Genomic DNA, 23,630 nt, shown 5'->3' with positions numbered 1-23,630 from the left:
TGGGGTCAATTAGGACGGCAGGGGAGCAGTTAGGCGGCAATCAGGCCGGCAGGGGAGCGGTTAGGGGGCAATCGGGATGGCAGGCAGAAACGGTTAGGGGCAATTAGGCAGGTGAGCAGTTAGGAACCTAGTCCCAGATTGTGAGAGGGATGTCTGACTGCAGGTTTAGGCCCGATCCCGAAACTGCCAGTTCGACATCCCACAAGGGGTCCCAGACTGGAGAGGGTGCAGGCCAGGCTGAGGGACGCCCCCCTCCCATGCACAAATTTCATGCACCGGGCCTCTAGTGATAATTAATGTTACGAGATCTGGTAGAATAGTTGGACAGCATCCATGAACAAATGGGGAATTTCAGCAGAGAGAGAAATTAATAATCAAATAAAAATGCTAGAGCCCAACTGGCATGGCTCAGTGGTTGAGTGTCGACCTATGAACCACGAGATCAGGGTTCAATTCCCAGTCAGGGCACATGCCAGGGTTGTGGGCTCAATTGCCAGTAGGGGGCAGCTATGATTCTCTCTCAATGATTCTCTCTCATCATTGATGTTTCTCTCTCTCCCGCTCCCCCTTCCTCCCTGAAATCAATAAAAACATATTTAAAAAAAGAAAATGGCAGAAATAAAAAAAAATTACATTAGAGCTGAAGAATTCTTTCAATGGGCTTATTGATAGACTCGACTTTAACCCTCTGTACGCCATAAGCATCTATACACGCGAGTAGTGGACCCGTTTTCGAGGCGTGGCAGTTAACTGATTAAATGAGGAAAGACTGTACATTTGAAGATAGGGTAACAGAAATTATCCAAACTGTAATGTAAAGGGAAAAAAAGAGAGATAGAACAGAACATCCAAACAGTGAGACAATATCTCAAATTGTCTAACATGTAAGTGAAGTTGAAGAATAGAGAACATGAGGAAGAAGTATTTGCAAAAATGTGGTGAGAGATTTTCACACAATTATACCCTAGATATAGCACAAGCTATAGAAGAGAAAAATTAAGAGAAAAGTTTAAAGGCAGCCCAAAAAACACATGCACAAAATAACAATATAATAGACATCTTGACACAACCTATACAATCCAGAGGACATTGGAAGGACATCTTTAAAGATGTGAAAGAAAAATTGCCAACCTAGTTGTCAATGTTCAACAACATGTTCCTGGTTTTCCTCTCACCTCTCAAATAGTTCCTTTTCTAATCCTTTGCAAGATCCTTCTCTGTCATTCAGCAGTACATTTTAGAATTCCTCATGGTTCAGTTCCAGCCCTTTTCCTAGTTTCACTTTACATTTTTTCATAGGCAATCTCATTCCTTCTCAAGGCTTTAATTTATACTGATTGGCAGATAACTCCAGTGTTCTATCTCCGACCTCTACAGTTTCTGAGCTGCCTATGTCATGTTTTACTTCAGTGTTTCACAGGCACTCAAGTCCAACATGTCCAAACTGAAGTTACAGTCTCACCTGACTTGGTCTTCTTCCAACTCTCCCTATCTCAACAAATGCAATCAGCATCAAGAAGTTATTCCCTGTCAGTGACTCCTGACCCCTCTTATTCAACAACACCACGCCCATTTAATTGTGCTTCCTAAATATCTCCCAATCCATCCAGCTCTCTACCTCAAGTACCATCATTCTAGTCCAAACTACAAACCTCTGTTGCATGAATGTCTTACTGGACAGTCATTTACCCTCCTGCATCTACTATTGCACCCCTTCAGTCCATTCTCCCTGCAGCACCCAGAATAATCTATATATATAAAAAGCCAGTGGCCCTAATGCCAGAACGCCATCACGACCAAACAAGCAGCAGCTCTTGCGGCAGACAGGGCCAGGCGCGAGCTACCCTGTTTCCCCGAAAATAAAACATCCTCCGAAAATAAGACCTACTTACAGGTTTCCTTCTGAGTGAAATATAAGGCATCCCCTGAAAATAAGGCCCCAGGCTCTGTCTCAGAATGAAAATTAATTTACCGTAAACTGGTCACTAGGGCCGCCCCGACTGGCGTCTAGCAACCAGTGACGTTACGTGGAGTCCTGACGTCACTGCTGTGTGGAGGTGGAGCAGAGGTCGGAGTGAGCGGTGAGCGCGGGGTGGGAGAGAGGAGGAGACTTTCACAGATGCGTGTAGAAGAACAGGAGGATTAGAGCGGACGGGACGCGGCGAAGGTGGTCTGTCTCTGGTGACACTACCTGATGCTCGTGGCCGCCTTCATGATGACTGAAGGTTCTCAGTCAGTGGCAGACCCTGCTCCAGCCCAGATCCAGGCCCCAGCAAGCCCAGTGACAGTCCCCAGGCAGGCCCCAGGGGGTAAATGTCTGATAAAGGGGTAGGGGGGATGTCTGGTGAAGGTATTCAGTGGCACAGGGGTGGGGGGAGGGGGATCACTTAAAATGACACAGGAGGATCAGAGGGGGCAATCAAAATGACACAGGAGGATCAAAAGGGGTTACTAAAATGGTAATCCCCCCTCTGATTCTCCTGTGCCATTTTGATTCCCCCCTCTGATCCCCCCTGTGTCATTTTGGGTGATCCCCCTCCCCCCACCTTGATACCCCAATTCCTTTTTTTTTACCCCTACGGTAGAAATGAGCGCAAAAAGAAAAAGCTACTCCGTGGAGTACAAGAAAGGAATCGTGGAAGACTCTTGGGGCCAAAATCTTACTGCTTTCTGCAAAGAGAAGATGTTGAGTATCCTATTGGTCCGAAAATGGCGAGCAGAGTATGGTAACCTCATTGAACAAGTGGACAAGGGAAATGCTAAAAAGCGCAAGTGTGTATCAGGTCGGCAACCGTTATTTTCTGAGCTGGAAGACCTGATCTGTGAATGGGTTGTTGACAGGAGAGCAAAGGCTTTGGTTGTGAATAGGGCTCAGATTCAAGAATTTGCCCTTGCAATGGCACCACAGTTTGACATAGCCCCCAAAGACTTCAAAGCATCACAACACTGGCTGGATAATTTCCTTCAGCGAAGTGAACTGTCTTTAAGAAGATCTGCAACATTGTTTAGGTTGGAAGATACTCAAGTTATTAAGCGAGCACTTGCATTCAAGTCCTTTATTGATGATGCTGACTTCTCTAAATACAATCTTTCCAACATGATTGCTATGGATGAAACTGCAGTGTTTATGGGCCAATCATCTCAAACAACAATTGAACAGCGGGGTGCCTCCTTGGCGTACATTCCCTCCACTGCTTACGAAAGTGCATGTGTTTCCTGTATTTTGGCAATTCGTCTGGATGGCACTAAAATCCCACCTTTAATCATTTCTAAGGGCAAGAAGGAAAAGATTGAACGTGTTTTGGGCGTTTTTATTCTTGAAACTGAAAAAGCCTGGGCCACACAAGCATTTATAAGGAAGTGGGTCGATTTAATGCTGCCGCTTGTTATGCGAGGGAGCCAAAGAGGTCTGCTAGTCTGGGATGCAGCCAGCACTCACCGCGCTAAAGACATGAAGACATTTCTTCATGAAAGAAAAATAGATCAGATAATGATTCCCACAGGAATGACGGCCTATCTCCAGACTCTTGATATTGCAATGAACAAGCCATTCAAAGACAATTTGCGCATGGAAATTAATGACTGCATTGAAAATAGAATGGAGAGCCCTAACCGGTTTGGCTCAGTGGATAGAGCGTCGGCCTGTGGACTGAAGGGTCCCAGGTTCGATTCCGGTCAAGGGCATGTACCTGGGTTGCGGGCACATCCCCATAGGGGGCGTGCAGGAGGCAGCTGATCGATGTCTCTCTCTCATCGATGTTTCTAACTTTCTATCCCTCTCTCTTCCTCTCTGTGAAAAATCAATAAAATATATTAAAAAAAAAAAAAAAAGAAAATAGAATGGAGAGAAATCAGCGTGGAAACTTTGTGAAACCTAAACTGCAAGAAGTTGTGACTTGGGTGAAGAATTCATGGGAGAAAATCACTGACAGTTGCATTGCAAATGCACTGCAAGCAGGCTACCTTGACAAGAAGTACTCATTTAAAGACAGTGCTATTGCTAAACATGAGAGATTTGGTCCACTGATTCTGAAAGAAATGGAGTCACAAGAAATTCACCAGGAAATTCAGGAATTGGATTGTTATGATGATGTTCCAGAAGATGATGACATGTTTGTCATTGAATAAATGAGTAAATTCTTGATACTGTAGGATTCACAGTTTGTCTGGTTTGTGTTGACAACTACCGTACCACCGTACCGTATACAGGTAATAAATTTCCTTTATTTTCATTTAACAATAAATGTGTACCGTATTCTTCTTCATGGAAAAATAAGACATCCCCTGAAAATAAGACCTAGCGTGTCTTTGGGGGCAAAAATTAATGTAAGACACTGTCTTATTTTCGGGGAAACACGGTACTAGTGGTAGAGAGTTAAGAGCTGTGGAGGACAGTGAAGGGCGGGGCATGAGCTACAAGCGGCAGGAGAGCTATGAGCAGTGGAGGGCAAGGTGAGAGCTACGAGCAGCGGCAGCGAGCTACGAGCAGCAGAGGACTACGCGCTATGAGCGGCAATGGGCAGGGCGGCCAGGTGAGGCAAGTGCAAGTGAGCTACCTGCGCACATTTCGTGCGCACTGGGCCTCTAGTAATTCTTTACAGAAAGGGTGTCGCACTTCTGCCTTCCTTAGGCTCTGCTTAAAACCTTTCAAAAGCTTCACATTGCCCTGGCTGGTTTGGCTCAGTGGATTGAGCACTGGCCTGCCAAATGAAGGATCCCAGGTTCGATTCCAGTCAGGGGCACATGCCCAGGTTGTGGGCCCTATCCCCCGTGGGGGGTATGCAGTAGGCAGCTGGTCAATGATTCTCTCTCATCATTGATGTTTCTATCTCTCTCTCCCTCCCTTCCTCTCTGAAATCAATAAAATATATATATATATATTTTTTTTTTTTAAAGCTTCACATTGAGGGGGACTTGTGATCAAACTCCCTTGCCTTCCCTGCTCTAATCACTCGGGCCTCCTGCCACCTGCTCACAGATGCCATTGTCCCTCCTAATACAGTGCCTATGCACAAGCTATTCTGCTGAACACCTGTTTATGCCTATTCAGTTTTCAGATGTCAGCTCAAGTTTCAGAAAATCATGCCATGTTCTCCCTGGAAGTTAAATTAATGATGTATGCTTCAACAGCACTATGCAACTCTTCATTATAACATTTAGCACAGACACAATTTTAGATTTATTTTTGTGACTACTTAATACTCAACTTTTCCACTAGGCTACAAATTCCATGAGGATTAAGGCTTACATCTAATTTTGCTCAGAATTTAATTTTAATGCCTAGCACAGAGTAAATGCATAATAAATTTTTACTGAATGAAAGAATAATAGATATAAAGAATATAGGCTTAAATATAACCCATAAAAATGGTGTCATACTTTCAGATATATTTTGATATTTATTTATCAAGAAGGGAGAAAAGGTAAACTCAAAACTATAGAGTGAAAACAATCCCTAAAAAAAAAATTTGTAAATTATCTTACCTAGATACAAATTCACTTAATTCTGAATATGCAGTGGACTCCATTATTATGTTGAGGTCAGTAATAACGGAAGATAAATTTTCCTTGTTCTAAAATTTAAGAAAAGTTAATGTATCAGAACACAGTCAACTTTTAAATAAAATAAAGACAAAAATAATTTTAAAATTTATGAAAAATGTAATGTTGTCACCTAATAGGGAAATGTAATCTACAGAAGTTTCTGAAAATATTGCGTAGTTGTAAAAAGAATAAAACTCAGACTTGTGCTACATACAAAAAAACAAAATGAACTACAAATGAATTACTTACTTAAATGTGAACCATAAAATACTAGGAGGAAATATTTAACTGGTTACTCAGCAAGGAAGAACTATCCACAAAATGCTAATAGAAAAAGTAAATAAATTAGATAAAACACTCAAAAATACCTGTATAAAAATAATTTTATAAAAGAAAAGCAACAAACTGAAGAAAAATTTTACCATAAACATAACAGATAGGAAAACCAAAAAGAAAAAGGCAAAGCACATTAACTAAAAACTCGAAGGTAAAAGACAATTCACATGAAAAACCACGTTCACTCTCACTACTAATAAAGTAAGTGCAATTAAAACAAGGGGATGACATTTTTTGTCTGTAAAATCTTTTGGACAATGCATAACTTATAATATTCACAGCCTCTGTCTCAATAATCTGACTCTGAAGAATCTATCCTCAAATAATAAGAAATGAAGACAAAGCCTTCTGGCTATTTATTACAAAAAGCAAAAAGCAACCCAATATTCAATAATGGGGATTGCTAAATAAACTCACATACTTTGAACTGCAAATTCAGGTTTTCTTCTTCACGCTAGTAAACTTTCTCTTATTATGTATTTTCCTAAAATTTGTTCCCTTTTTTTTTATTCTTGTTTTTGAAAAAATCATTTATTGACTTTCTACTGTCTATCTTCCAGATTTTTCTTCTTTTCACTTGCTCTCATGAGCAATTTTTCTCAAGCCTATCCTCCAATTTCTACTCCTGGCTACTTCTAATGTAGTTTGAAGCACTATAATCATTATATCCATCCTACTCTCCCTTTCTCCCTTCCTCCTTTGCCCTCCCTCCCTCCCTCCCTCTCTCCCTCTTTCCTTGCCTTCCTCCCTTTCTCCTTTTCTTTCTCTCAGCTCTCTGTTAATCTTATTCATTTTTCTTTAAATTCTTTCATTTGAGAGTCAGAGCAACAGAGCAATTTTATATAGCATGTTCTTGTATTTCCTGGATCCATTTTTTCCAAGTGAATTTATCTCCATTTTCTTATTAATTTTCTTCATGGTAGTATTTTTGCATAGGCCCTAAATGATGGTGAAAGAACTCTGCACCCTCTTTGTGCTTTAAACTCTGTGGTTCCCATTTAGTAATAGGAGTAGGTCTAGAAATTTTCTGAGTAACAGAGTGGGTGGATACTTCTTGACTTTTCCCCATTTGTCTGAGTATTATCTGACTTGTTTCTTTGTATCTTGAGTTGCTGGAGAAATGAATATTGATGATTTATACGCTTCATTCAGTTTTTTAGCTACTCCAGTGCAGAGTGAAAATTATTAGGGTCAGCTACAGTTGAAGTAGGCTATCTGTGGGCCTCTATCACGATATCTAATAAAAAACATACGTCAGAGGAACTCTTACACCTCAGTAATAAAAACACAATTCAATTAAAAACTGAGCAAAGAATCTCAACAGACATTTCTTCAAAGATGATATATAAGTGGCCAATAGCATATGAAACAATGCTCAACATTACTATTCGTTATCTGATAGTTCAATTTGACTTAGTAATTTTCCTCCTAGATATACACTGAGTGGCCAGATTATTATGATTTCTGAACGCATAATAATCTGGCCTCTCAGTACACACACACACACACACACACACACACACACACACACACACACACACTAGTGGCCTGGTGCACGAAATTCGTGCACATTAAAAGGGGATTAATTAGAGGAAATAATTTAATATTGCTATTTGCCCCTTCTCTATAGTAGAAGTGTCAGAGATGAAAGAAAACTAGTAAAATATATATGAAAACCTTTCTCCTGTCAGAGTGTGGGGTGCACCACGGGACCCAGAGTCAAGTCCCCGCCCACTCATATGCACCTCAAAATCGTGTGAGACCCAGACCCGGCCCCCATTGGGCTAGATCCAAACCTAGCCAGTCCCACCCTTGTCAAGCCCCGCCAGGCAGGGGACGTAGCCTCAGGTCCCCTGGCCCGGCGCCAGGACAGGGGGCGTGGCCTGAGGTCCCCCAGCCCAGACCAGGGCAAGGGGCATGCCTTGGGGTCTCCCATCAAGCCCCGCCAAATGGGGGTCATGGCCTGAGATCCCCTGTCAAGCCCCGCTGGGTGGGGGGCATGGCCTGAGGTCCCCCGTCAAGCTTCGCCAGGCGGGGGTGGGGCACATCCTCAGGTCCCCCATCAAGCCCCGCTGGGCAGGGGGCACGGCCTGAGTTCCCCCAACCCAGCACTGGGGGTGTACCTTGAGGTCCCCTGTCAAGCCCCGCTGGGTGGGGAGCACGGTCTGAGGTCCCCTGTCAAGCCCCGCCAGGCAGGGGGGCGCAGCCTCAGGTCCCCTGGCCCGATGCTGGGGCGGGGGTGCGGCCTGAGGTCCCCTGGCCTGGTGCCAGGGTGGGGGGTGCGGCCTGAAGTCCCCTGTCAAGCCCCACCTGGTGGCGGGCGCAGCCTGAGGTCCCCCAGCCTGGCGCTGGGGTGCGGGGAGCAGCCTGAGGTCCCCTAGCCCAGCACCAGGACAGGAAGCGCACCTTGAGGTCCCCCATCAAGCCCCGCCGGGCGGGGGGCGGGCCTCAGGTCCCCTGGCCTGGTTCCAAGGCAGGAGGTGCAGCCTGAGGTCCTACAAAGCCCCGCCAGGTGGGGGATGCAGTCTGAGGTCCCCTGTCAAGCCCAGCCAGGCAGGGGGGCACAGCCTCTGGTCCCCTGGCCTGGTGCTGGGGCAGGCGGCGCGGCCTGAGGTCCCCTGTCAAGCCCTACGGGGGCAGGGGAGGGCATAGCCTCAGGTCTCTGCTGATTGCTCATTAAGGCTCCTTATGGGAACTTTGCTTCAGCTGTGGGTGCAGCCATCTTTGTGACGGAGTGATGGTCAATTAGCATATTCCCTCTTTATTAGATAGAATATATATATATATATATATATATACGTATATATATACATATATATAATTATTATTATTATTATTATTATTATTATTATAGGCCCAGTGCATGAATTCATGCATGGGTGGGGTCCAGCCAGCCTGGCCAGGGGGAGGGGACATGGGCGGTTGGCTGGCCTGCCTGCTGGTCGAATTCCTGGTCAAGGGGACAATTTGAATATTAGCCTTTTATTACATAGGATATACACTGAGTGGCCAGATTATTATGCATTCAGAGATCATAATAATCTGGCCACTCAGTGTATATCCAAGAAAACTAAAAATATGTCTACTTAAAAACTTATACATAAATGTTTACAGCAACATTATTCATAACAGCCAAAAGGTGAGAGCAACTCCAATATCCATCAACTGATAAATGAGTAAACAAAATATGAGATAGCCTCACACTGGAATATTATTCATCCAAAAACAGAATGAAGTAAGGATACATGATAACACATGAATGAACCTTGAAAACATTAGGTTTAGTTAAAGAAGCCAATCAAATAAGACACATATCATTCCATTTATATGAAATATCTGGAATAAGCAAATCCATAAAGATAGTAAACAAATTAGCTGATGCTTAGGTCTAGGCAGAAGGAGGGGGATTGAGGGGTGTTAAGTACGAAGTTTCTTTTTCAGGTGATAATTTCCTAAAATTAATGTACTGATGGTTGTACAACTCTGTGAACATGCTAAAAACTACTGAATGTATTCTTTAAATGGATGAATTATATGGCATGTGAATTATATCTCAATGGATCTGTTACAAAAAAAAAGAAAGAAACCCCAGAGATGTGCATGTCTGTTGTTGGAGTGTGTGTGGGTGTGTAGATGTGGGCTTTCACACATCAGTACAGGCAAATAATCCTGTCAGCAGAAAGTGTAGGATTTACTGGCCCCTCTATTTTTTTTTTGGTGGTGTGGGGGCGGGGGAAGGTCTGGATTCTGTTCAGCCACTGAAAAGCTGACTTCAAGATACTCTTTCCCATCTCTCTCTGGTCTGTCCTACTGCTAACCAGGTCAATCCACCCCAGTTGGTAAACGAGGAAAGGTAGCTGATAAGCTACTTCAAACACAGTGTCTGAGTCTCAGCAGCACATTCACTTCTACCAAGGTCCATTTAACTTCAGTCCCAAGTTCTCATTCTTCCCTACAATCTGAGAATTGCGGGTGTGCCCTGGCCGGTTGCTCAGTTGGTTGGAGCGTCAATTCCTGGTTGGGGCACATTCCTGGGTTTTGGGTTCAATCCCTGATCAGGGCACGTACGAGAGACAACCAGTAAATGTTTCTCTCACATTGATGTCTCTCTCTTTTTCTCTCCTTCCCTCTCTCTCTCAAATCAATAAACATATCTTCCAGTGAGGGTTTAAAAAAAAAAAAAAGAACCCTAGCTGGTTTGGCTCAGTGAACAGAGTGTCAGCCTACGGTCTGAAGAGTCCCGGGTTAGGTCAAGGGCACGTACCTCAGTCGAGGGCTCCATCCCCGGTCCTGGTCAGGGTGCGTGCAGGAGGCAACCAACTGATGTGTCTCTCTTACATCAATGTTTCTCCCCCTCCTTCCTACTGTCTCTAAAAATCAATGAAAAAATATCCTCAGGTGAAAATTAAAATGTAAAATAAAAAAAATACAAAGAATTGTGGATATATACATTCAAGAAAAGGGTCCTGTTAACTTTGCAAGATTTACATCTGTTCTTGAGGTGTCCTATATTGGATTTCAGTGTTTTCTTTCACTCACAAATGTCATCAGGTACATTTTGTTTGTAACCTTGTGATACAGAATTTTAATTAAAATTCTCATTTAATTTTCCCTCGGCCAGAGGGAAGCCGGTGCCAGCAGCCAAACTCCAAACAAAGAGGAGAAATCTGCAGATCTCATTGTAGTTCCTGCCAGGTGGCCTCAGACAGTAGCTGACTTGCACCTCCTTGAAGATCCAGGAGCCAGTGTACCTAGTGGTCAGTGTGAGACACCAGATTTCAGCTCTTCACATCCATAAGCGACACACTCAAGAGGCAGACTCAGTGAGCACCAAAGCCCCACTGGGATCAGGCCTAAAGGAGCAATCCGACATCCCTCTCACAATCCAGGACTGCTGGCTCCCAACCGCTCACCGGCCTGCCTGCCAGCCTGATAACCCCCTAACCACTCCCGTGGCAGCCTGATCGACACCTAACTGCTCCCTGCTGGCCTAATTGACCCTAACTGCCCTCCCCTGCCAGTCTGGTCACCCCTAACTACCTTCCCCTGCCAGCGTGGTCGCCCCTAAATGTCCTCCCCTGCAGGCCTAGTCGCCCCCAACTGCCCTCCCCTGCCGGCCTGGTGACCCCTAACTGCCCTCCCTTGCCAGTCTGGTTGCCCCTAACTGCCCCCACTAATGGCCTGGTCGTCCCCAACTGCCCTCCCTTGCAGGCCTGGTTAGCCCCAACTGCCCTCCCCTGCAGGCCTGGTTGCCCCCAACTGCCCGCCCCCGCAAGCCTAGTCCCTCCCAACTGCCCTCCCCTGCTGACCTGGGTCCCCCCCAACTGTCCTCCCCTGCAGGCCTGGTCACCCCCGAACTGCCCTCCCTTGCAGGCCATCTTGTGGTGGCCATCTTGTGTCCACATGGGGACAGCCATCTTTGACCACATGGGGGTGGCCATCTTGTGTGTTGGAGTGATAGTCAATTTGCATATTACTCTTTTATTACATAGGATTCACATAATCTAAATTTATGTTGTTATGAAAAAAGCTCCTAGATTTATTGAATTTCAAGTCCCACTTGCGGGTGCCATGGCAGGGCCAGACCAAATGATTTCGAGGGCTTATATGGCCTGCTGGCTGGATGTTCCCCACCCCTGCATATGGGACAGAAACTGCTATTATTCCCCAATTCTTCATTTCACTCTTGCCCCAAATTTTCATTAGCCACATGCCATATATAATAAAGACTAAATTTCCAGCATCCCTCAAAGTAACTTATTGGCCAAGAGAATGTAGGTGAAAATTATGGGTGTTGCAATTTCTAAAAAGTGTCCTTCGACAGAAAAGGTGAGGCCTTGTTTGCCAACCCCTCTTCCTGATGCCTCAAATGCTAAAGTGATTCACCACATGATTTGGAAGCCACGTGGGTGATGGCAGAGCTCAATGATCATGCAGTCCCTGAAAACTTACCCTACATTTTGTTGAAGCAACAGAGAAGTAAATTTCTAGTACCTGAAACCACCTTTTATTTTTAAGTTTTCTGTCAAGTGCAGCTCAACTAATTCTAATTCATTCAGCATGTTATCTTAGGCCATAACGAAATGGTCATAAAGTTTTCAGTCATGCTTCAGTGGCATGGGATTCAAATATTAGCTTAAAATGCTATAGACAGGCCCTGGCAGATGTGGCTCAATTGGCTGGGCATCTTCCCATGCACCAACAGTTTTCTAGTTCCATTCCCAGTCAGGGCACATGCTCAGAGTACAGGCTGGATCCCTAGTAAGGGACATGCAAGAGTAAGCCATCAATGTTCTGCTCTCACATCACTGTTTCACTTTCTCTCTCCCTCTCCCTTCCTCTCTTTCTAAAAATCAATAAAAAATATTTTTTTTTAAATACTTTGCACAGCCCTAACCAGTTTGGCTCAGTGGATAGAGCGTTGGCCTACGGACTGAAAGGTCCCAGGTTCAATTCCAGTCAAGAGCATGTACCTTGGTTGTGGGCACATCCCCAGTAGGAGGTGTGCAGGAGGCAGCTGATTGATGTTTCTCTCTCATCAATGTTTCTAACTCTCTATCCCTCTCCCTTCCTCTCTGTAAAAAATAAATAAAATAGCCGAAACCGGTTTGGCTCCGTGGATAGAGCGTCGGCCTGGGGACTCAAGGGTCCCAGGTTCGATTCCGGTCAAGGGCATGTACCTTGGTTGCGGGCACATCCCCAGTAGGGGGTGTGCAGGAGGCAGCTGATCGATGTTTCTCTCTCATCGATGTTTCTAGCTCTCTATCCCTCTCCCTTCCTCTCTGTGAAATATCAAGAAAATATATTTAAAATAAATAAATAAATAAAATATATATATTTTTAAAAATACTTTAGACAGGGAAGTAAGGGCTGGGCTGGTGCAGCTACTCCCTAGTAGGAGGCAGGAAACATGGCCACTGAAGCCAGGAGAGCAGCACCTGTGTGGCAGGGTCCACGTGGCTCTGGTCTTGTCTTCCTGTCTGTGCTCACAACAGCCACCTAGGACAGCAAACCAAACCACAGCGGGAGCTGCAGAGCCCAAGGCCAGTTCACCCTGGGACTGCCTCTGTAAAATATGCAGTTTAAAAAACCACCACCACCAAAAAAGCAGTCTATTTGACCCCTCAGGCCACAGTCCTACTAATGAGCACACCAATCTTTGGGCACAACCTATCCTGGAATGTCCAGCTCCACTGAGCAGCTCGTTCACCTCAACTGCAGAGGACAGTCTCTTTCCAATTGGATTTGTGGACAAACCTCCCCAGGGCAAACCTGATTTTGCCCATAGTCTAGTTTCTCCACAGATAACCCATGGAATGACTGTGGAAAAAGATGAACACCTATAGCAGAAAAAGCCTACAAGACCCCAGGAAAACTAGGACACCCCTGAGCACTTTCCTGGGCAACATACACACTGACAGTGCCGATGTGCTTCGACATGGATTTGGACCTCAAGTCTATGACTCCTCCACCTGACATGGACTGTAGGCCTGGCCCATTAATGGAGGCCAGGATGCAGGTGGGCACTGGTATATCACCACTCTGAGTTTAGGATTGCATTACCCACAAAGAAAGAAAATGCAGTTGGTCCTTTTGTAATGCAACCTTCTGCAATGGGACAACATCCACGAGTTCCTTAGCCGCAGTAAGGAGAAGCCTGGGGTCCTGGAACAGACCACCATACCAAACAAGACTAATCCATTTGGGTCCATGTTCTGCCTCAATTTCCAGCAGGTGATCATGCAGAACAATATTATTTTGGTGACCTTACATGGACCCAAGGCCTGGTGCCAACCTGGGAACAATATACCTCCCCCCTAGGGCCACTCATCACCTATGTCCCTGACTATGTCATATTCTGCTCAACTGACCTTGGCAATACCACACTGTGGATGTTCTTGATCACCATGGCAGCCTTGAGAGGGGGCACTCTGAGGTGAGAGCAAGCTGGGAACTCTGACATCAGATGAGGAGCCTGGAAATCCCTCAGCTCATTCTCACGCAGCCTGCCTGGGACAGTGGTGGCAGTCGAGACATGGACTACAAAGAGTTCTCAAGAAGCAACTCCTCTAGCCCAGATAACTGGACCCAGGCAATCTTGACTAGTTCCTAAGGAGACAGGGTCCTGATTACAGACATCCACCCCTGTCCCATATAAAAAGGGACAACTTGGGGCTGTTTTATGGCTGAGAATAAGGATAAGGAATCCTAGCACATGGCCATAAATGCAAGTAAGCATCCTGCCCATAGGACTTAGGACCTGGTGTAGACTAGTCTGTATCCACTTTGGTGATCTGATGCGCTGAAGCCAACGCAGTCTTCCTGCCCTCCTTGCTCCTGTCCTCTTATACATACTCTCTTGGTAGATCCAGCTGGGAAACCAACGGGTTGAAAGAGCTTTCTGCTATCAAAGCACCAGTTAGTTCACAAAATTATGCCTGGATCCCACTCTCCTGAGAGCCAGCCTTTGAAAGTGTCAGACAAAGCCTTATTCTTTCACTCCACCCTTGCCGTGTGTTGTACATTACCATTCTGTCTGCTTCCTAATTTTATGTGAAAATCTTAGTCAAAAGTATCTTCCTCCTGTGCTGTGTCTCAGCAGTCCAGTACAACTTGCTGGCATAACCATAAACTACCTTGGAGTCTAACCCTCCAGCCCAGAGCAGTGTTTGGATAGCTGTGGTCCCAGATGACCATAACTTCATGAGAGTCCCTAAGCAAGAACACCCAACTGAGCTGCCCCCAAATTCCTGACCCACAAGAAACGAGTGATATAATAAATGTGGTTTCTTTTTGTTGTTGCTTTAAGCCATTAAATTTTGGGGAAATTTGTTAAGCAGCAATAGATAAAAGCTTACAAATGGCTGGCATATCAGCGAACTACTGGAGGCATCCCAAGACTGCTCCCAGCACCTCAGGGCTTGCACTGGGAGCCCAGGTGCATCTTGCAACCTGCCCGCCAATAAAGTACCTATCCCCCAGCAACAACCCTCCCACGTGCAGTTGTTGGGGTACTGTGTTTATACTTTAAAAATTTCTGAAGTGGTACCACTTTGCACAAATATGCAACAAGGGGATCCTGGTTCATGAACTGCTCTTCAGTTCAGCCACTGCTGGAGGCTAAGGGAAGGGGGATTTTTATTTCATAGCAATAGAATCTCTGTTATCACAACATAATCTTTCGTTTACCTGGACTTCCAGAATCTGAAATTCAACTTGAAATGTAATCATGTGGCAATTTCCTGATAATTTGTGTCTTTGTAGAACTTTCTTTATACCTATCAATCAGAAAAACAAATATTTTATTTGCAAATAACAATTTTCTTCAAATATCCATGTGGTTATATGGTGTGAAGAGCGTGTTAGTATTTGCATTGCAAATATCTAGAATACTCTGCACCAAATTGATTACCTTTGTGTGAAACAGAATTAAATCAACTTATACTTTCTAGCTCTCAATTATACCAAAAGATTAAGGTAAAGAATAGAAATTCCCATGTAACCAGCACTGAATCAAGATACATCAATTTTAAAGGACCCCATGAAACTACCTCATGCCCTTTCCCAGGCTATATTCTACTCCCACCCAAGAAATAACCACTATTCTGAGTTTATCAACATCTAGATTTGCTAGTAACGGTATTTTTAGAACGGCACAATTCTACAAGGAGAAAGAGAAAGAGATGAGAGGAACCTAATTTTAGAGGCTAAAAATCATATGGATGAGCTAATATCACATGGAAAAGAACTGAACTGGCAAACCCAGGAAAACTAAAACCTCAGCCAGCAATGGGGAAACCTTAGAGTCAAATCCATCTACGCACAGAATACCAGGAAAGGCATTCTGAATCTGCAGCATCAAGTACATCAATAGATGGAGGTGAACTTGGGGCTCAAAATAAGAAGACTGAGACTTCTGTGCTAATAGACACCTGGCCTGACATCACTCTCCATCCTCTGTATTCCATCTCTTCGTTCCAAGTACCTGAAGTGTCTAAATTCCATCACTCACTTCCACATGCAATTCAATCTTCCCAAGGCTAGCTGCCCAAGACTGAGAGTCACTCTCCTTCCTTCCCAGTCTTGAGGGTTATTTTGATGGAAGTCAGGAAGCATTTCCAAAAGTGATTCTTTCTTTAGGGAATGCTACTTTGTTCAAAGTTCCTGACATCCAATTGCACAGCTGAATTAGCTTCCCCTTTCCTGTTAGTGCAGTGGTGAGCAAACTCATTAGTCAACAGAGCCAAATATCAACAGTACGATTGAAATTTCTTTTGAGAGCCAAATTTTTTAAACTTAATCTTCTTCTAACGTCACTTCTTCAAAACAGACTCGCCCAGGCCATGGTATTTCGTGGAAGAGCCACACTCAAGGGGCCAAAGAGCCGCATGTGGCTCGCAAGCCGCAGTTTGCCGACCATGGTGTTAGTGCATCACAGATCCTCAGCAATAAAACTTATTGAGACCAGAAAGACCCTCCTTGGGTAAACAGTCCAGCTGCTGATACTTTTATCTTGGCCAAAGACTATGTTCAATAGGAGTACAGTTCTGTAGATGAAGCATCTTTCGGGTCAGTGTGGTGGTGGTGTTCTTATAATCACTTATCTCTGCTACTTGACTATTAAGCTGCTTAAATATCTATCCTTTCATGGTGTTTCCTTTAATATCTATCTCAGGCAGCTTTTAGGAGTATTATGTACACTGTGATATGCAAGACACCCTACAAAACAACTTTACCACAACCACACATTCAAATAGTTACCTTGTAAAATTTTAATTCAACGACACCCCACCCAATTCCTATGCATAACAAGAAAAGCTTCAACACCACTTCTAGATTAAAATTAACACTTACGCCTTTCTGTCATCTCAGCATTCATTAAGTTCTCTGTCTTCTTGGAGTACTTTCTGATATTGATACCAGTAAGCGTATTTAGAAATAGAAGTTCTGATTCTAAATTTCCAAGATTACTTCTCAGATCTTTTGAAGTTTCCCATCCTTCAGAATCTGATTGGTATATTTCTTGAAATGATTTTCTAAAAAGCAAATATTGGAAATAATTACTCCAAAGAAGAAACCATCTAATACGTACAAATTTCTTCAAACCATTCCCATTTTGTGTTTCTTATTTTCTTCCCATTAAAACCAACTCAAAACCAATGTGGCTCATTGACACTGCCACCTTTAATCGCAACATAAAATAAACCTAACCAAATTATTTTACCATATTTCTACATATTTGAAGCAACTGTAAAAAATGATCAAAGGAGTATTTTACAGAATCAAAATGTCCATTTAGATCAAAATGTTTAAAATGTTCCCATCTAAATGTCTGATATATCAAGACATCTCAAATTATGTTAAAAGATGTCACAAAATTAAAAACAAAATATATTAGCTAGCTTTAACTTCCAAAACAAGTAAAGTATCAGAGAACATTATATTAAGAAAGAGAGTCTCAGGAAATTTGAGAATAGAGGGGGTAAAAATTGCAAAAGAATAAAACATAACATAATTTCCTTAACACTGCAATCAGATATTCTGCACTGAGAACATGTAACTCTATTTTCCTGGAAAAACACTAACATTTCAGCTAATATTCACATTGAATGGTACTTTACTCTTTGCCATAATATATTGCCCTCATACTCAGCACCATTCTATGCTGCTGACTTTTGCCATTGTAAGAAACACGTTCCTTCCATTCTGGAGCATGATTGTCCTACTTCCCAGTTTACATCGTGGGTCCTCCAAATATGTATTGTTCACAATAGAGGTCAAAAACTTGTACAAAGTCTGTAGTGACTTTTTTAAATGTTGCTTTAATTATAATTTGAAATATTAACAAATATATTGAGAGATTGTCACATGCTCTTTTGTACTTGCCATCACTGACTGATGAAAAACGTTACTTTAAATATAGAAAGTTGGAGGACCCAAGATGGCGGCGTGGGTAAATACCTAAACTGCTGCCTCGCACAACCACTTAAAAACTACAACTAAAAGACAAAACATCTGCCCTAACCGGTTTGGCTCAGTGGATAGAGCGTCGGCCTGTGGACTGAAGGGTCCCAGGTTCGATTCTGGTCAAGGGCATGTACCTTGGTTGCGGGCACATCCCCAGTAGGAGGTGTGCAGGAGGCAGCTGATCGATGTTTCTCTCTCATCGATGTTTCTAACTCTCTATCCCTCTCCCTTCCTCTCTGTAAAAAAAAATCAATAAAATATATTTTTAAAAAAATAATAATAAATAAATAAATAAAAGACAAAACGTCTATCACCCAGAACCACGGGAAAGCTGGCTGAGTGGAAGTTTGACAACTAGAAGGAAAGAGAAAACAGCATTGAGAGGTGCACAAGCGCTGAAAAGCTGAGGTACAGAGGCGCGTGAATCGGGCTGGCGAGGGGCGACTGGGAGCGCTGCTTTTTTTCAAACGGAAGGGAGACAAGCTCCCGATTACTCCGAACTCCAGTTTCTGGGGAGACGCGGGGGACCCAAACTCCTACAAGGAGAAGCTGGACTGTCTGCCAACGGGTCGGAAAGTGAGTGAGGCTTGCTTGCAGGGCTGCGCGCGGGAATAATTGTTTACTGTGCTGGGGCACGGGACACGGAGACGCGGTCAGAGACGCGGTCGGAGATGCAGTCGGAGACGCAGAGCCAGCTTACTGGCAACCATCGCTGTTTGCCACGCCCTAGCCTAGTGACGCCCTGAGACCCCACCCCGCACAATCTACAAACCCACCCAAGCTCCAAGCAGCGGCTTTAGCATATGAATGGCCTGCCCTATTGCAGCTTAACCTAGCAAACTTGCAGCCCGGGTCAGACAGCTCCAAAACCTCCAAACCCCAAGCAAAGAGGAGAAAACTGTAGTTCTCGCTGTAGCGCCTGCTGGGTGGCCTCAGACAGTAGCTTACCTGCACCCCATTGGAGATCCAGAAGCCAGTGTACCTAGTGGTCAGTGTGAGACACCAGATTTCAACTCCTCACATCCATAAGTGACACATTCAAGAGGCAGACTCAGTGAGCACCAAAGCCCCACTGAAACAAGTCCTGCACCATAAGCATGTCTCCAGCGCAGCAGTTCTTCCATTATAGACACAGCGGGTCCTCACAGCCAATTGGCCTGGAGGTCAATTCCTCCCAGTGTACCAACAGCAATCAAGGCTTAACTACACCAAGACTTTGCACCCAGCCCACAAAGGGGTGTACCAAGAGCATCCACCTCAGGTTATTGGGGAAGCTGAGCTACTGGCCCCTATAGGTCACCTACCACACAAAGCCACTCCATCAACACAGGGAAGCAACAAAATGCGGAGACAAAGAAACATGTCACGAATGAAAGAAGTGGAGGAAAGCAAACTACTGGACGACATAGAGTTCAGAACCACATTTATAAGGTTACTCAACAATCTTCTAAAAACCGCCGAGAAACTTCAAGGACCTTAATGAGAATGCCAAAAAAATGGAAAAGGACCCGTCAGAAATTAAGCATACACTGTCTGAAATAAAGAATATACAGAAACTCAACTGTAGATCAACGTACCCCAAGAATCAAACCAAAGATCTGAAATATGAGAAAACAAAAAACACCCAACCAGAAAAACAAAAAGAAAAAATAATCCAAAAATAAAAAGATAGTGTAAGGAGCCTCTGAGACAACTTTAAGCGTACCAACATCCGAATTTTTGGGGTGCCAGAAGAAGACAGAGAGCAAAATATTGAAAACCTATTAGAAGAAATAATGACAGAAAACTTTCCCTACCTGGTGAAAGAAATAGACTTACAAGTTCAGGAAGCGCACAGAACCCCGTACAAGAGGAATCCAAAGAGGACCACACCAAGACACATCATAATTAAAATGCCAAGGGCAAAAGACAAAGAGAGAATCTTGAAAGCAACAAGAGAAAAACGGTTAGTTACCTACAAGGGAGCACCCATACGACTGTCAGCTGATTTCTCAACAGAAACTATGCAGGCCAGAAGGGAGTGGCAAGAAATATTCAAAGTGATGAACAGCAAGAACCTACAACCAAGATTACTCTACCCAGCAAAGCTATCATTCAGAGTTGAAGGTCAGATAAAGAGCTTCACAGACAAGAAAAAGCTAAAGGAGTTCATCACCACCAAACCAGGATTACATGAAATGCTGAAGGGTATTCTTTAAGAAGAGGAAGAAGAAGGAAAAGGTAAAGATAAAAATTATGAACAACAAAATGACATCAAATACATACCTACCAACAAGTGAATCTAAAAATCAAGTGAATAAAAAATCTGAAGAACAGAATGGACTGGTGAATATAATAGAATCAGGGACATAGAAAGGGAGTGGACTGACAATTCTCAGGGGGAAGGGGGTTTGAGGGGTTCAGGAAGGGATTGGACAAAAATCTTACAACTATGGATGAAGACAGTGGCGGGGGGGCGGGGGTAAGGGCATGGGGTGGGGTGGGGAATCAGGTGGAGGGGAGCTATGGGGGAAAAAAAAGAGGAACACCTGTAATAATCTGAACAATGAAGATTTATTTAAAAAATAAAAAAATCAAAAAATCAGGGCACATGCCCAGGTTGCGGGGATCCCGGTATGGGTTGTGTGAGAGGCAGCCAATCGATTCTTTTTCATCATTGATGTTTCTAATTTCTCTCTCTCCCTTCCTCTCTGAAATCAATAAATATATATATATATTTTAAACACAAAATAAATAAATAAATAAATAAATAAATAAATAAATAAAGCTAATGAAAACAGGGAGGCAATCTTCATATATAAACGATGAGTTGCTGCCAAATGAATCTATAATAATAAAAGCGTAATATGCTAATTAGACCAGACAGTCGAATGACCTTCCGGACGTCATTCCAGACATCCTTCCAGACAAAGCCGCAGCAGCAGGGGCCAAGGCAGAGATGATTAGAGGCGATCAAGCAAGCAGGTGAGTGGTTAGGGGCAATCAGGCAGGCAGGCAGGGAGAGGCGGTTAGGGGCGATCAGGCAGGCAAGTGGTTAGGGGTGATCAGGCAGGCAGGAAGAGGTGGTTGGGGGTGATCAGGCAGGCAGGCAAGTGGTTAAGGGCAGGCGAGTGATTAGGGGCAATCAGGCAGGCAGGTGAGTGGTTTGGGGTGAGCAGGCAGGCAGGCAGGCAGGCGAGTGGTTAGGACCCAGCAGTCCCAGATTGCGAGAGGGTGCAGACTGGGCTAAGGGACCCTCCCCCAACCCCTGTGCACGAATTTCATGCACCAGGCCTCTAGTATCAAATAATGTCACATCAAACTATGAATGAAAATGTCAAGGTATTTCCAATACTGTCATCAATTAAAGGATAGCTATGCAGAACACAAAGAACCTGTAACTTGGAACAGGGAGAATGAGGAGTTATTGTTTAAAGGTTACAGAGTTTCACTCAGGGGCAATGAAAACGGATTAGAGAAGGACAGTGGTGATGACTGCGTGAAAATGTAAAAGTACTGATGCCACTGAACTGCAGACTTTGAAAAAGTTAAAATGGTAAATTTTATGTTATGTATATTTTATCACAAAGACAACCTAAATTTTCTCATTCATAGCAGTGACATACTTTAAACAAAATATTATTGGTCCATTTCAATTACTGACATTGGTTGGAATGATGCTGGGTTATGTATTTTATTAGTTTTATAGTTAATTTATTGCTCATAAATTTGTCTCCTTGGCATAAATTTTTGGCCAAAAGTAGAGGTTCAGAAGAAACTTGTCTCTTTTAAAACAAATCTAGCCCGGCTGGTGTGGCTCAGTTGTTGAGCGTCAATCTGTGAATCAGGAATTCACAGTTCGATTCCCGATCAGGGCACATGCCCAGGTTGAGGGCTTGATCCCCAGTGTGGGATGTGCAAGAGGCAGCCAATCAATGATTCTCTCTAACCATTGATGTTTCTATCTCTCTCTCCCTCTCCCTTCCTCTCTGAAATCAATAAAAATATATTTTAAAATAATAACTGCCGGGGTTCTTTTCCCAGCCTTACAAAGGGTTCAGCATTCTGGAGAAAGGGGCTGCGCATATATTAAAGAAGGAGTCCGGAGACGAAAGATAATTTTGAAAGGCATTGGGGGGTCAGAGGATCTTCAGCTGAAGGAGCTAAAGACTGTTTTCTTGTCTAGGACCCCGTGCTTTTATTATAACACAATTTGTCCTTAAGGCAAGGTGGAGATATACACTTCAAAGGGTAAGGTATCAAAGGGTAGAATACAGAAGATTATCAGTTTGGGGAATAGCCTACAGCTGTTCAGGTGTTTGGCCAACAGGAGGCAATAAAATGCCCTGAGCTGTCTGGCAGCAGACAATTATCCTATTCAGGTTTGGGGGAAGTACTGTTTAGCCATTTCCAACAGGTAATTACATGTGTGGCTCACCCTTGTTGAGCCGCCCAAGCTTCACCAACCTTTTGGTAAAACTCTTGTAATTATTACATGCTGGAATTGGTTCCTGGCATCTCACCTTTTTTGATTTTTTAAATTAAACAAGAATGTATGTTTTAAGATTTTTAAATTCAATGGAAAGGACAGAGTTCTATCAAGTCCCTTTAAATACTTCCTAACACATTCTATGAGATCAATATAACTCTGATACCAAAACCTGGCAAAGATAATAAAGAGAAAACTACAGAAATATCTCTAATGAACACAGATGCAAAAATCTTAAACAAAATACTAGCAAATCAAATACAACAGTACATCACAAAAATAATACACCACAATCAAGTGGGGTTCATTCCAGGAGCACAAAGAAGGTCCAAAATATGCAAATCAATCAATGCAATACACCACATTAACAAGAGGATAAAAATCATATGATCCTATCAACAGATGCATAAAAAGCACTTGATAAGACAAAACATCAATTTATGATAAAAACACTCAATAAAATAGAAAAAGGAAAGTACCTCAACATAATAAAGGCCACATGTGATAAATCATAAACCCTCAGCTAATATTCTCAATGGTGAAAAACTAAAAGCTTTGCTTCTAAGATCAGGAACAAGACAGGGATGTCCACTCTCACCACTTTTATTCAACACTATAGGCCTGGTGAACAGATTCATGCACCAGTGGGGTCCCTCAGCCTGACCTGTGCCCTCTCACAACCCAGACCCCTCAGGGGATGTTGGACTGCCAGTTTTGACCTGATCCCCCCAGGCCAGGCCAAGGGACCCCACTGATGCACACGCACTGAGCCAGTTTCAGCCCAATCCCCGCAGACCAGGCCAAGGGACCCCACCAGTGCAAGAATCCGTGCACTGGGCAGGTTTTGGCCCGATCTCCACAGGCCAGGCCGAGTGACCCTACCGGTGCACAAATCTGTGCACCGGGCCTGTAGTATGCATACAACATCATTGGTTACTCTCTTCCCGCCCTCTCCCTTTTTCCCTTCCCTCTGAGATTCATCAGTCTGTTCCATGTTTCCATGCCTTGCATTCAGAATCTGACCCCTGGTGGTCAGTGAACGTCATATCTACCAGTGGAATGGTCGAACAGTAGCTTAGGCTTTTATATATATATAGACCAGGGGCTCAGTGCATGAATTCATGCACCTTGAAAGGAACTGTGGGCCACGAGGCTGCAGTGGGCACAGGAGCGGATCTCAGCATTGCGCTGGGGCCTGTGCCTTTCTCCGCTGAACCTAATACGTAGGACCTTTTGGATACAGACACTTAACCATGGCTGAGGTGCGAGAGAAGGTGTGGACTTGTGGAATCTGGGGAGAGTAGGCAGCGGTCCA

At 43.8% G+C, this 23,630-nt stretch overlaps 1 protein-coding gene across 1 annotated transcript in view; it reads right to left on the bottom strand.

Moving 5' to 3' along the window:
* CENPP (centromere protein P) overlaps positions 1-23,630 on the bottom strand; it is a 275,842-nt gene that overhangs the window by 228,143 nt on the left and 24,069 nt on the right. Inside the window, exons 2-4 of the mRNA XM_080668820.1 lie at positions 16,735-16,916; positions 15,070-15,158; positions 5,485-5,573 (exon numbers count right to left, since the gene is read on the bottom strand). Coding sequence (XP_080524946.1) covers positions 5,485-5,573; positions 15,070-15,158; positions 16,735-16,916 — 360 coding nt within the window. The remainder of the gene's footprint in view (positions 1-5,484; positions 5,574-15,069; positions 15,159-16,734; positions 16,917-23,630) is intronic.

This window comes from Plecotus auritus (genome assembly GCF_963455305.1).
Source record: "Plecotus auritus genome assembly, chromosome: 5".
Taxonomy (NCBI): Eukaryota; Metazoa; Chordata; class Mammalia; order Chiroptera; family Vespertilionidae; genus Plecotus; species Plecotus auritus.
The sequence above is the reverse complement of the archived record's forward strand: the minus strand, read 5'-3'. Positions and strand labels throughout refer to the sequence as shown.